General features: G+C 44.5%; 1 protein-coding gene across 1 annotated transcript; it reads right to left on the bottom strand.

The window, feature by feature from the left end:
* Positions 1-1608: 1608 nt before the first annotated feature.
* On the bottom strand, positions 1609-10599 carry LOC138953918 (uncharacterized). Its single transcript, XM_070325904.1, has one exon. It carries the CDS (start codon positions 9165-9167, stop codon positions 8643-8645), a length of 525 nt encoding a protein of 174 aa, XP_070182005.1. The 5' UTR covers positions 9168-10599; the 3' UTR covers positions 1609-8642.
* Positions 10600-14745: the final 4146 nt, after the last annotated feature.

The raw sequence follows: 14745 nt of genomic DNA, 5'->3' as shown, positions 1-14745 counted from the left end.
TCAGCGATAGTGGCCGAGCTATTCATGTACAATAACTATTTTTACTTGTGTGCCTTGTATTCTAAAATTCAGGAATGTGCATTGAAAACTTTGTAAATTGTATTAGTTTCTTTCCATTTTTATTATCATTTGATTTTGAATTGTGTACAGAATAATTTATCTGTGAAGGTTTTTGTGAGGCGCTTATAACTGTATAGAAGGGGGGTAAGCTCATGTCCTATGAGCCAAATTTGAAGGTGTTATGACGACCAACATGTGAATTCTTGTGTGATAAACTGTGGTAATGGAGTAAGTCATTCCCAAAAATAATCTTAGCAGTAAATAATGAAGCAAAAATGAAGTGAGGACAGGATGTTCATCGGTTAAGGGTGAGGGGTTTAGACATTTCTGGGGGAAAGGAAATAAACCATATAAACTATGTTAGCATGAATATAATGTATGCTATCACATTTACGTAGGTAGCATACGTCCAATAAGAATGTGACAGCCCCTGTCGTACTACCTGCTGATCGATTTAGGTTCTAGAATTTTCTGAGGCAAGGGATATCACTCATATTAATAAACCAGACACGCAGAACATTTTCTTCATGTCTACACACTGAAACGGCCAGACAGGTGTCCCTATAACTGTGCTTTGAAGATGACTTAGACATTTCTCCGAGTTGACGAATTTTCCATGACAAAGGTGACAATTCCAAATATTAAGTGTTCAGGTAACACCCGGGCGAAGCTGGGTCCCTGCTGCCAGTATCAAATAAATCAACAAATTATAAATAAATAAATAAATAAATAAATAAATACAGAAAATATATGAATACAGAATTAAAGTGTGTACTAAGCCTCAGTGTGTGTGTGTGTGTGTGGGTGTGTGTGTGTGTGTGTGTGTGTGTGTGTGTGTGTGTGTGTGTGTAAGATGTTTGGCAACTGTTAGCAGTGTATGCGTAGGTGTTAATGTGCGTGTGTGTGTGTCAGTGTGTCTGTATGTGTGTGTGTGTGTACGTAAGTTGGCAACTGTTACCAATGTGTGCGTGCGTTAATGTGTGTGTGTATGTGTGTACGTATGTATGGGTGTGTGTTTGCATTTGTGTGTGTGTGCGTGCATGCGTGCGTGTCTATGTGTGTGTGTGTGTGTGTGTGTGTGTGTGTGTGTGTGTGTGTGTGTGTGTGTGTGTGTAATCCATTTGTCCAGGCAGGCACATTACTCTTCGACCTGTACGGAGATTGCAGCTCATTATCATCCCTGAAAACTTCCAGATATGGACAAACGTTTCCTTTTCGAGAATGTTAATAACTGTCCCCAAAACGATGTAATTCATATTTTCAAGATGCGCAGTTTGCAAATGCGCTGTCTTTTCACAATTTTGCCAAACTCACACGCATGCTCTCTCTGTCTCTGTCTCTGTCTCTGTCTCTGTCTCTCTGTCTCTCTCTCTCTCCCTCTCTCTCTCTCTCTCTCTCACACACACACACACACCGTGCACGCACACACACACGCACACACACACACACACACACACACACACACACACACACACACACACACACACACACACACACACTGCTTACGGTTACCAGTCACCCTTTTCTCATTCAATGAAGTAAAAACAGTTTGTTTTTTCAAACATTTTATTTCTTTGTCCCAGCACTGACATTCTTTTCTAATTAGAGCTTCTTTGAAAATTTAAGGTGATTTGGGGATAATTATTTCTACTTACATCTCTCGTCTGTTTATATTTATCAGTAGAACAGGTGTGCAACAAAATGAGTACAACAACAAATAAACAAACAAGAAAAGTAGAGAGGAAAAAGAGAACAAGACAGAGACAAAGATACAAAAAGACCGAGCGTGAGATGAGATAAGGTATCCGAAAGCAAAACATGTCAACACACAACTTTGTAACGGCTTGACAGTGCAGAGCAAATAAATAGATAAACAAAGAAACTATTCAACTAATCACGTGAATTCAGAAGAATCGCTCAGTGAATCAATCAATCAAACAAGCAATCATTCAATCAATTAATATAGATACATACAAACAAATCAGAACATGGACAACTAAGAGAGAGAGTAACAAAAAAAGAATGCGATTACTGCTTTTATGACAACTGCTGAAAATAACAAATGTGTGACATTATATATGTATACAGCGATCCATACACATAGCCAAACGTAAGAATAGACAGTTCGGATGTTCCTGGTTATGAGTACATTCCACCAGATTGAAACAAATGTTCGCTTGTGTTCGTCTCTGTTCTTTCTTTTTCATTTTTGTTTGTTGATTGTTTCTTTGTTAGTTAGTTTGTTTGTTCGTTTGTTTTGTAATTGAGACATCTTCTTCGCGTTTTTTCATTTCTCAAAACAACGAATCTTGAAATTTTTTCTTTCAGCCTTTTTCAACTGACACTCCTAATAAGGAATTAAACGAATCATGCTGTTTCATTTGAAGTGCATTACTATTTCTTCTGTTAGAGAAGCAAATCAAGCCTCAATGTTTCAGTTGAAGTGCATTTTTATCTTGCCACGTTTCGACTTTTGGCTATCTTTCGTTTAGGTCGGATTTCTGATGATGCATGCACATTGTTTGTACTTTAGGTGGCCGGAATAACGTGAACAAATGATAAATTTGATATTTTTTGGAGAGAGCTTCAACAAAATATTTACTACAGGGCTTAAAGGTACAATCCGTCTTGAGTAACGATTTTGCTCACCATCTATGTGACTTTATAAAGAATAATCTCATTAAACAATCCAACTTTGCGCAGGAAGCAATCATGGTGTTGATTCTTGTTATGTGTCAAACTGAAAGCCTGGCTAGAGCTGAGATGGTGAGCAAAACGGCTTACACGGGAGGACTGTGCCTTTCATAAGGAAGTCAAGTGTTTTCATTGAACAAATATGGCACTCATGCGAACACAATGTAAGGGATACAATCAACACCAACACACGCGTACTCTTTTGCCATTCTGTACGAGATTTTGGCTTTGACTGAGAATCACATGAAGATTAATAGGCAGACTTCTCCTCTTCGTGAAAACAGGGGAAATGTCTTTTTATTCAATAAGGTAATACGATACTCATCAAATCATATGTTATGTGTGTGTATGAGACGTCTCAGCGTGCTATTCGTTTTGTTTTTTGTCGGCTGCAGGAAGAAAATGATTGAGCCTTTCAAACGTACTTGAACCCCTTGCATGACAAATCGACATGTGTCGGTTTGTCGATCGTTATTAACGTAAAGATCAAGACTACCGTTGTAGGAAACTATCCACGTCTACATATTGCTTCTAACTGTAAATACACGTCCAACTCGCGGGTAGAGGACATTCAGGGTCGACACACATTCTTTTCTTTTCTGTTTAAACAGAGATAGACGAACGTTAACTGTATTGAAATAAAAGAAAACTAAGTGGGGGAAAAGTAGGGCCTGTGTATATCTATTTGCAACACACGATTTGAATGAACACAATTTAAGGGCGTTCCAACCATGCATTGAAAAACAACAACAGGGCTTTCAACAACAACAAAAATAATTTCTCACGTTTTATTTTAATGTCACAATCAAGTGCCTGAAGCAAGTTACACCTACCGATGACGACTAAAATGGATAAACGGATGCTTGCAAATATATAAGACAACAATGCGACTGTGTATAGTGAAGCGAAAATGATATTATAAATACTGTTGACCAACTGTCGCAAAAGGAAACAGTTGGAAGGTTTAAAATATAGATACTGAGAGAAAAACAACAACAGTAAAGCAAATGGTTATGTTCTGCATCTTCAACTCAGTTTGGAACGCACGTGTGCCTGGAAATCGTTGAAACTAAAAAAAATGCAGTTAACACTGTCCAACTTACCAGAGTTGGCTTACAACCAGGGCTGAAGTGCACAAGAAAGTTACCAACCGGGCGGGAGCCAGTCGCGGCGTTGGATTGGTTGAAATTGATATTTGTTGTGATTTCAACAAATAAGACCCCGCGGTTTCTTCTCTCCCGTTTGGGTGGTATCCACATTCGGTTCGTTCAGCTCAGCCCAGGTTCCTAACATAGCGTCATTTTTTGCATTCATTTCCCACTAGCACTAGAGGATTGTGTGTCCGTAAGAGCGGAAAGGGGGGAATTAAGTTTCATCACTAACTTTCAAACTCGTTTTTAATTCCTTATATCCTTTAAAATGCCAGCCGTTGATTGGAAATTGTTGACAAAAGTACAATCCGAAGGATAGTATGATGTTGCTGCCTGTTACCATTGTTGCAATGCCAGCAAAATTGTTGGATTTTTCCTGCAATCGATGAGAACATGCAGTTCTTGTCTAATCATGACAGAATGTATGGTGAGATTAATTGTGAAACTAAGGATTAGAAGATTCCACTAGAAGTAATCACTCTCATTTTTAGCAGAAACACCCCTAGTTTTCCAGAATTAGAATTGCAGAAATATTGAAGCTCAAAACCATACAACGGTACACACACACACACACACACACACACACACACACACACACCCGCACACGCGCACGCACACACACACATGCACGCACACACGCACACACACACACACACACACACTCACACGCACGCATATACTCATAAAAACTCACTACATTGTTTTTATTCTTTTCTATAGGCATTTTTTGTACCTGTAGTTGTTTTATTCCCAAAGGATTTGTGAATGTGAGAATGTTTTATTTTTGAATTTATTTCGGCAAATTTGCCGAAATGGACATACAAGCTTCGGAAGTTTTGGCACTCGTTGGCGTCAACTTTTTTTTCTCAAAGTAAACAAGTTTGGCACATCTGCCGAAATGAATCCAAAGTTGTTGGCGATTTAAAATGAGCTTCGGCGTCTCCCCGACTTCAGACGGCACACGACACCCCAGACTTAAGTACCCACTGCACTACTCCCCTTGAAAACGAAGATCTGCGACAATGTAGAGCTAAATATTCGATGGTACCCATTTACAATTACTGTTATTAAAAATGTTGTGCTTTTGTAAACATACGATGAGTCGGAAAATAATTCAATAGACTGCAACTATGGTGGTTTTGAGTAACTTCAAGGTGTTTTTTACATTTAGTCAAGTTTTGACTAAATGTTTTAACGTAGAGGGGGGAATCGAGACGAGGGTGTGGTGTATGTGTGTGTGTGTGTGTGTGTGTGTGTGTCTGTCTGTGTGTGTGTGTAGAGCGATTCAGACTAAACTACTGGACCAATCTTTATGAAATTTGACATGAGAGTTCCTGGGAATGATATCCCCTGACGTTTTTTTCTGTTTTTCGATAAATGTCTTTGATGACGTCATATCCGGCTTTTTGTAAAAGTTGAGGCGGCACTGTCACACCCTCATTTTTCAATCAAATTGATTGAAATTTTGGCCAAGCAATCTTCGACGAAGGCCGGACTTCCGTATTGTATTTCAGCTTGGTGGCTTAAACATTAATTAATGACTTTGGTCATTAAAAATCTGAAAATTGTAAAACAAATAAAATTATAAAACGATCCAAATTTACGTTCATCTTATTCTTTATCATGTTCTGATTCCAAAAACATATAAATATGTTATATTTGGATTAAAAACAAGCTCTGAAAATTAAAAATATGAAAATTATGATCAAAATTAGATTTCCGAAATCGATTTAAAAACAATTTCATCTTATTCCTTGTCGGTTCCTGATTCCAAAAACATATAGATAAGATCTGCTTGGATTAAAAACACGCTCAGAAACTTAAAACGAAGAGAAGTACAGTAAAGCGTGCTATGAGGCACAGCGCAACCGCTACCGCGCCAAACAGGCTCGTCACTTTCACTGCCTTTTGCACTAGCGGCGGACTACGTTCATTTTCATTCTGTGAGTTCCACAGCTTGACTAAATGTAGTAATTTCGCCTTACGCGACTTGCTTTTTTATCGATTAAGCCTACTGGCTTGTTTCTGATGTCAGTGGTTTACAATGAAATATAACAGTAAAAAGGTTACTCTTGTATGGATGAAATGCTTCCTTAATTGTGTAAACTCTCATTTTTCTCCACAGTCATTATTTCAACTAAAAAGTACAGAAACACACCTTCTTCGTCATTAACACATACATACGATCTACCACATGATTGCAAGTTTCAAGCAATAATAAAAAGAACAGTTTCAAGCAGTACACAACACGGAGGGATAAACGTCTTATTTTCTATAGCGTAACGAGTAATAACCAAGACAAACAATCAGGCTGGCAAATGCTCATTAATACTTTTCAGATCGTCAAAACAATCATTTTCAACTCAAACAACCTCGAACAACGAAATAATAAAACAACAAATCAAAAGGAAAAATTATTGTGGTCGATACATTGGAAAGTTTTGCTCATTAGGTAATAACCAGGTGTATGTTATTCGACAGTTTATGTTAGATTTCGTATTTGTGTGTCAAAAGTGTAGAACTCGTCAAGTTGAATACCAGAAAAGGTGTAGAGCAACAGTGGTACACTACCAAAGGGATAACATATTTACAAATGCAGTAACATAAAATGAATATCCGGTATAACCTCTTTTATGAAGATGGTATAATCTGGGGTTTTACTGCTCAAAGACATTTCAATTTTGTCAGATCAACATTTTTAAGTCAACAGGGATTTGTAATTTTCACGACTTTTCATTCATTGCTGGGTAACAAAAAGAAAGCAAAAACAATGGTGGTAGATAACAAATCTCCGGTTCCCGTGGTTGCGGGAAGAATATTACAAATGAATAATCAAAGGCAAACCCGATGGAAACCCACGGCGTTTCTTCGCCTCTGTGTGTGTGTGTATGTTTCCCTTGAAAACGACAATACACACTGTCTCGCAGTGTTCGAGCGAATTTCGAAGACGAACGAACCGAAAAGTCTGAATAAAAACCAAAACTGCAACCAAATGAGCACAGGCTTTGAATAAACGACTGAAACCTACCAAGTCGAACCGGTTGACCCTGGACGTTCACACATACTAACCATTACGTATAGAAAGCCAAAAGATCGCTACTCGCAGTCGGTTTATACAAAAAATGAGCACCAACCTAACATATTTGTAAAATGTTTAACAATGTTATCAACTCAAAACACTAAAGATAACAAATTTGACTAGCTTTGACTGGCTGACCTACTGAGAACACACGTCGCGCTTGTCTTCGAGTGCCGCGCGCAGCTCTGTGGGGCCCTTAATTAACATGTATTTTGAAAACGGGGTTAACAACATGGCTCCCTGTCCATGATATTGTACTTTCCTTTGCACAAACAAAATGATGACAAAAACGATATTTGGCCAGCGTATTTGTCGGTCTGAGGAGAGCATGATTATCGTCCTCTGTTTCATTCTGATCGGACCGACATAAAAGCTTATAATGAGTTTACAAAACCAAGCATATATAGCACATGAAAATATAATAACCTCAAATAAATATCGGATTTGAATATTTAGTCATTTGAATAATGTCATCTAGGGTTTGGGGCCTTGAAGAAATATTTGTAAATGAGTCGTATCAATGAATAGTGGTATTTTCTTCTTCTTCTTTTTCTTCGTTCATGGGCTGAAACTCCCACGTTCACTCATGTTTTTGCACGAGTGGGTTTTTACGTGTATGACCGTTTTTACCCCGCCACTCAGGCAACCATACGCCGCTTTCGGAGGTAGCATGCTGTGTATTTTCGTGTTTCTATAACCCACCGAACTCTGATATGGATTACAGGATCTTTTCCGTGCACACTTAGTCTTGTGCTTGTGTGTACACACGAAGGTGGATAAGGCACTAGCAGGTCTGCACATAAGTTGACCTGGGAGATCTGACAAATCTCCACCAGGAGGCCGCGGCATGGATTTAAACTCACGACCTTCCGATTAGGAGGCCGACGTCTTATCTACTAGGCCATTGCGCCCGTCGAAAAGTGGTATGATTCTGCACAACACTATAGCCTATCAACTGAAAATACAGCAAAATCAAATCATTTTCACGCAAAACAAAATCAGGTTTATTTAGATAAATGCCATTTGATTTTGACGTATATATAACCTGTTTGTTTTCCGGAAGCAAATGTATAAATCAGCGGTATAATTATACACAAGGAAATAACGTATCGCTTTAAAACGCAATGATATAAAATGAAAATCAGACATAACTATAATGTATCTGACGTTTTGCGTCTTGAAAGAGTTTTTGTTGGAACTAGCCTGTGCAGCAATCTTGCGCGTTCATAAAAGTCGTAGGAGTGGAATGAAAAAGGGGAACGTACCAGGATCACAGAGAAGAGGTTGTTTTATCTTTTACCTTAGGTACCGGAACTATCAGAGCGGGCATCGCTGTTTCTGTCATAGAGGACTTAAAAAAGCGGCGTTGTACACATAACTGTCGTGGAGGATTGAACACCGTATCTGTCAGGGAGGAATGAACACCGTATCTGTCAGGGAGGAATGAACACCGTATCTGTCAGGGAGGAATGAACAACGTATCTGTCAGCGAGGAATTAAAAAGCCGTGTCAAATAATGTATATGTAAGGAGAAGTTCAGAAGCGGTGCAGTAGTGGGCGGTTGAAGAACATTAGAGTTGCTGGTTCTAAAGTCAGATAACGGGGTGTGCGAAGAGCATTTGCTGTCCGCAGCCATTATAACCTAGCCACGGCGTTGGTCAGCAAGTGACCATCTTTCTCCTCGTGGTGACACACGTGTACAAACAGTTTTGAGCATCCATGTCGGCCGTGTAGCGCGATTCGCAGGTCCGGCACAGGCGCTGACAGTCAGTGGTCAAGGATGACCTGGAACTCATGCGGGACGGCTTGGAACGGGACGACACAAAGTTCCTCGCCCTGAAACCCCGTGCGCCCAGGTAGCCGTTGGAATAACCGTTGGAAAAGCCGTGCTGGGATCGGCCCGAAGGGTCTTCTGAATGCAGGTACTGTCTGGAGGCTTCCACCCGCCGTGCGTTCCGCGTGAAGAACGAAGCACACGTGCGGTCTATGCTGTTGCCGCCGCTGAGGGCACAGTTCTCCGCGCACAGCTGTCCGTCGAAGAGGTCCTTTCCCCAGGTGTTGACGCAGTGTAGACACTCGTACAGACACGTCCTGTACATGCCCAGCGAGGTGGCCACCACCACCGTCATCTGCAGCAGCACCACCACCACCGACACGCCTGTCGTCAGCTTCAGGATCACCATAGTGCAAGCTTTCAAGAGATTGTGCGTCAGCAAAGTTAGGAAGATGTCCTTTTGGTTTGCGCTGGCGCCTTTTTGTCACAAAACTTCGTAGGAGTCCCCGAGCTTATGGCTGACGTCTATTTGTCAGAAAACTAATGTCCCTTTGGTTCCGGTTGATGTCGAGAATGCAACAAAAAGTTGCGAGAAGTCTGCAAAGTCTTGTGCTGATATCGTAAACTGGATTTGCTGACGTTGATTAACTTGATGTCAAAACACTGTTGGCACAATAGCAGGAGATCAAATTGTAGACGGTCACGTCTGTGGAGACTTTTTTTCTACACGTGGAAAGCGTTCTAAGCAGACCACTTTCAGTAGTTCACAGCACTCGCACAGTAATACGTTTGATGCACTCACGAAGATGTAGACACTTGTGGGCTATGGAATGGATCTGTTTTAGGAAACTCCCATGTATCTGCGTTTTTCAGCACAAATGTTATACGTCGTCGTTCTGAGCATAAATAGTGTTCTCATGGGTTTTTATCTCATCAACATGAACTGGTTCGAAATACAAGACAACGATCACGAACCTTTTGTTCACAAATTACAATATTTTCAAATGTCAAAAAGCGGTTATTTGTCCTTCCTCGACGTACTTACAGGTCCGTTAATACAAGGAGCAGTAAACACTCGTCGGTGCAGTTCGTTCACTCCTTTCTGGCTACACTGTACTCTTCGATATGCTGTGTTCTCGGCGTTGAAAAGTCAAGTGTCTCCGTCAACGCTATTACCTTCAATAGAACAAAAATGAAAGTGATACCTCAGTGACGCAAATGACGAAAATCAATTAATATTGCACGCTGTTAGCTCCACTGGGATTACTCCTTGCAGCTTCAAGGTGAGGATGCTTGTGAGTTCCCTGCTTTCAGATAGAATTACCACCGGAGTATTTTGTTCACGTGCACAAACGTCACTTACAGTTTCAAAGAAGAGTTTATTCAAAAAAAGAACTCATCTATGTCTAGTTTTGTATGCAGAGGTGCTGCGAAGACTCTTTTTTCTTGTTTTTTTGTTGCTGTTACGAAGTAGGAAGTTGATGATACTGATGTTTTCACACTCACGTTGCGTGACTTTGTCAGATCTTTTGCGATAGGCTGCAGTAATCAGAACTCCAAAGTATTTTGTTGAAGCTTTTGACTTACGAATATCAAAACTGTTTAAAACGATTTCTGTTTTACAGGAGCCACAGCCACAAAAAAACACAGACACTTTAGTCACAAGAAGTCACAGTCTTGATAAACTCCCAACACCGGAGTTTAATCAAGCAGACCAGAAAACTTCTCCGAAGTTGTCGCGCTCAGTCACACCACAGCAGAAGACAGCAAAGCGCTTCCAACAGCGCCACGTTATCGATACCACTGTGTGTCTGCGAATTCAACTGGAGGCGTGCTGACAGTGTCTGTGACTGGGAGAAAATGCCAGCCTTTCTGGAACCGTGGAACGTTTTTATGGCTGGCGGGGAAGGCTGCTTTGTGACGTGACGGATCGCGTGAGTGTGACGAACGCAGGAAAAGCGTGGTCGCAAGTTGATACAGCTAAGGCGTCAGTCAATCATGAAGCTGAACCATCCCAGTTCTTGGTGTGTGTGTTTGTGTGTCTTTTTCCCCGTCCGAGCTTTTCGCAAGGCGAGGTTTGGTTGGTGGTGTGGCTTTCAATTGAACGCAGAAAAACAAGAAAAGCAAATGCTTACACGACTCGCCTTCGTTACCCCCGCCCCTCCCTGAACCACCTTACCCCCGCCCCTCCCTGAACCACCTTACCCCCGCCCCTCCCTGAACCACCTTACCCCCGCCCCTTTCTGAACCACCTTACCCCCGCCCCTTTCTGAACCACCTTACCCCCGCCCCTCCCTGAACCACCTTACCCCCGCCCCTCCCTGAACCACCTTACCCCCGCCCCTCTCTGAACCACCTTACCCCCGCCCCTTTCTGAACCACCTTACCCCCGCCCCTCCCTGAACCACCTTACCCCCGCCCCTCCCTGAACCCCCTTACCCCCGCCCCTCCCTGAACCACCTTACCCCGCCCTTCCCTGAACCACCTTACCCCCGCCCCTCCCTGAACCACCTTACCCCCGCCCCTCTCTGAACCACCTTACCCCCGCCCCTCCCTGAACCACCTTACCCCCGCCCCTCCCTGAACCACCTTACCCCCGCCCCTCCCTGAACCACCTTACCCCCGCCCCTCTCTGAACCACCTTACCCCCGCCCCTTTCTGAACCACCTTACCCCCGCCCCTCCCTGAACCACCTTACCCCCGCCCCTCTCTGAACCACCTTACCCCCGCCCCTCCCTGAACCACCTTACCCCCGCCCCTCCCTGAACCACCTTACCCCCGCCCCTCCCTGAACCACCTTACCCCCGCCCCTCCCTGAACCACCTTACCCCCGCCCCTCTCTGAACCACCTTACCCCCGCCCCTCCCTGAACCACCTTACCCCCGCCCCTCTCTGAACCACCTTACCCCCGCCCCTTTCTGAACCACCTTACCCCCGCCCCTCCCTGAACCACCTTACCCCCGCCCCTCTCTGAACCACCTTACCCCCGCCCCTCCCTGAACCACCTTACCCCGCCCTTCCCTGAACCACCTTACCCCCGCCCCTCCCTGAACCACCTTACCCCCGCCCCTCCCTGAACCACCTTACCCCCGCCCCTCTCTGAACCACCTTACCCCCGCCCCTTTCTGAACCACCTTACCCCCGCCCCTCCCTGAACCACCTTACCCCCGCCCCTCTCTGAACCACCTTACCCCCGCCCCTCCCTGAACCACCTTACCCCCGCCCCTCCCTGAACCACCTTACCCCCGCCCCTCCCTGAACCACCTTACCCCCGCCCCTCCCTGAACCACCTTACCCCCGCCCCTCTCTGAACCACCTTACCCCCGCCCCTCCCTGAACCACCTTACCCCCGCCCCTCCCTGAACCACCTTACCCCCGCCCCTCCCTGAACCACCTTACCCCCGCCCCTCCCTGAACCACCTTACCCCCGCCCCTCCCTGAACCACCTTACCCCCGCCCCTCCCTGAACCACCTTACCCCCGCCCCTCCCTGAACCACCTTACCCCCGCCCCTCCCTGAACCACCTTACCCCCGCCCCTCCCTGAACCACCTTACCCCCGCCCCTCCCTGAACCACCTTACCCCCGCCCCTCTCTGAACCACCTTACCCCCGCCCCTCCCTGAACCACCTTACCCCCGCCCCTCCCTGAACCACCTTACCCCCGCCCCTCTCTGAACCACCTTACCCCCGCCCCTCCCTGAACAACCTTACCCCCGCCCCTCCCTGAACCACCTTACCCCCGCCCCTCCCTGAACAACCTTACCCCCGCCCCTCCCTGAACCACCTTACCCCCGCCCCTCCCTGAACCACCTTACCCCCGCCCCTCCCTGAACCACCTTACCCCCGCCCCTCTCTGAACCACCTTACCCCCGCCCCTCCCTGAACAACCTTACCCCCGCCCCTCCCTGAACCACCTTACCCCCGCCCCTCCCTGAACCACCTTACCCCCGCCCCTCCCTGAACCACCTTACCCCCGCCCCTCCCTGAACCACCTTACCCCCGCCCCTCCCTGAACCACCTTACCCCCGCCCCTCCCTGAACCACCTTACCCCCGCCCCTCCCTGAACCACCTTACCCCCGCCCCTCCCTGAACCACCTTACCCCCGCCCCTCTCTGAACCACCTTACCCCCGCCCCTCCCTGAACCACCTTACCCCCGCCCCTCTCTGAACCACCTTACCCCCGCCCCTCCCTGAACAACCTTACCCCCGCCCCTCCCTGAACCACCTTACCCCCGCCCCTCCCTGAACAACCTTACCCCCGCCCCTCCCTGAACCACCTTACCCCCGCCCCTCCCTGAACCACCTTACCCCCGCCCCTCCCTGAACCACCTTACCCCCGCCCCTCTCTGAACCACCTTACCCCCGCCCCTCCCTGAACCACCTTACCCCCGCCCCTCTCTGAACCACCTTACCCCATAGTAGGCTGCCTCCCTTTTAAGAACCCCAACCGTCCCCGATAAGACATTTTCAAGATCCTATTTTCTAAGATATTTTGTTCATAACCTCTGTACGTTTACCCCCATTTTAAGACCTGATTTTCTCAGGGTTCTGTAGGTCTTAAAAGGAGGATTCCACTACCTCTGACCTCCCCCCCCCCCCCCAAAAAAAAGCTGTTCCAGCTACATAAAATAATGTCCACGAGAACTCCTGTGACCTATATCAATGCATTTTGTTATTCAACCCCAAGAATATTTCACATTTTCAAACTTGCACAACCCCCAACCTCCTTCCCACTACCACCACTAGCCTGATCCAAATGTTGAAAAAAGAGAGTTTTTTTTAATTTTGTTTCAACAAGAATCATAATAATTACTAATTTTCTTGACCAAATTCAGTTTTGGCAATCCCAGACAAAATATGTATACTCAGACACTTGACCTAATTTCTAACACTATGATGTCATCACCAAAATTTTAGCCAGGACTTAAAAGAAATGCAGACACTAAGCTGTGACCAAATCAAACAATGATATCATAGCTTGATGACCTCAAGACTTATTTGCTTGATAGCTCAGTGGATATTTCAGGGGTGACAATCTTCTCTAGCAAACATTTTCATGCTGTGACTCGGAATTTTGATGAAAAGTCAAATTTTATTCATGCATGTCTGCTGATTTATATCAACACCTTCAATTGTGTGAAATTTGGAGGTTTTTGCTCCCAAAATATCTGAGAAAATATCAACGTACAGATTTTACGAACATGATCCCGCTGTGATCCGAAACTGTTATGAAACCCTTGAAGCTCTAGTTTCAAAAACGCCTGAAATAACGTCAATGTTAAGTTATTATGAATCGAACACGACCCCTTGTGACCCCCAAACTTGACGAGGGTCAATCAAAGCTAAGTCAAATCGGGAGATTATCAAACCGTGGAAGTGTGCAAGGTTTCAAAGCTCTAGATAGCTTAAAAAAACAAACGAGATAACCTCAGCTTAAATTTTTTTGTCCCCGGACGGACGTTTATTTATCCTAAGACTCACCAATTACTCAGGTGAGTCAAAAACCGTAGTAAAAAGTTGATACAGCTTCGGCATCAATTAATCGTGAAGCTTAACCCTCCAAGTTGTTTTTGTGTGAGTCGTTTTTCATCTGAGCTTCCTGGCGGTGTAGATCTACATGGGGCGTGTAGATCTACATGGGCGTTGTTTTGTTTGTTAAATCCTGCAACACACAGAACGGTACCGTAACACTAAGAACAACCATGATTCATGGTTATATGAAGTAACTATAGCTGAGACAATACAGTGTTACCTATATATAACGATCCTTCCATACCTTGAACAAATACAACACTTACAGTGTTGACAACAGGGTAAAACCAGGTTTGAGCAAAGACAATAGTAACAGTGGTACCTGTAGTGTACGATCCTGCTGTAGCTTGAGCTATGGGTACAGTGGTATCTTAGTTGAAGATCCATCCCTTCGTAGCTTGCGCAAAGACAATGCACAACTGCAGATACTGATGGTGTATGGAATGTGTGTATA

The sequence above is a fragment of the Littorina saxatilis genome, linkage group LG17 (assembly GCF_037325665.1).
Source record: "Littorina saxatilis isolate snail1 linkage group LG17, US_GU_Lsax_2.0, whole genome shotgun sequence".
Classification (NCBI taxonomy): domain Eukaryota; kingdom Metazoa; phylum Mollusca; class Gastropoda; order Littorinimorpha; family Littorinidae; genus Littorina; species Littorina saxatilis.
The sequence above is the reverse complement of the archived record's forward strand: the minus strand, read 5'-3'. Positions and strand labels throughout refer to the sequence as shown.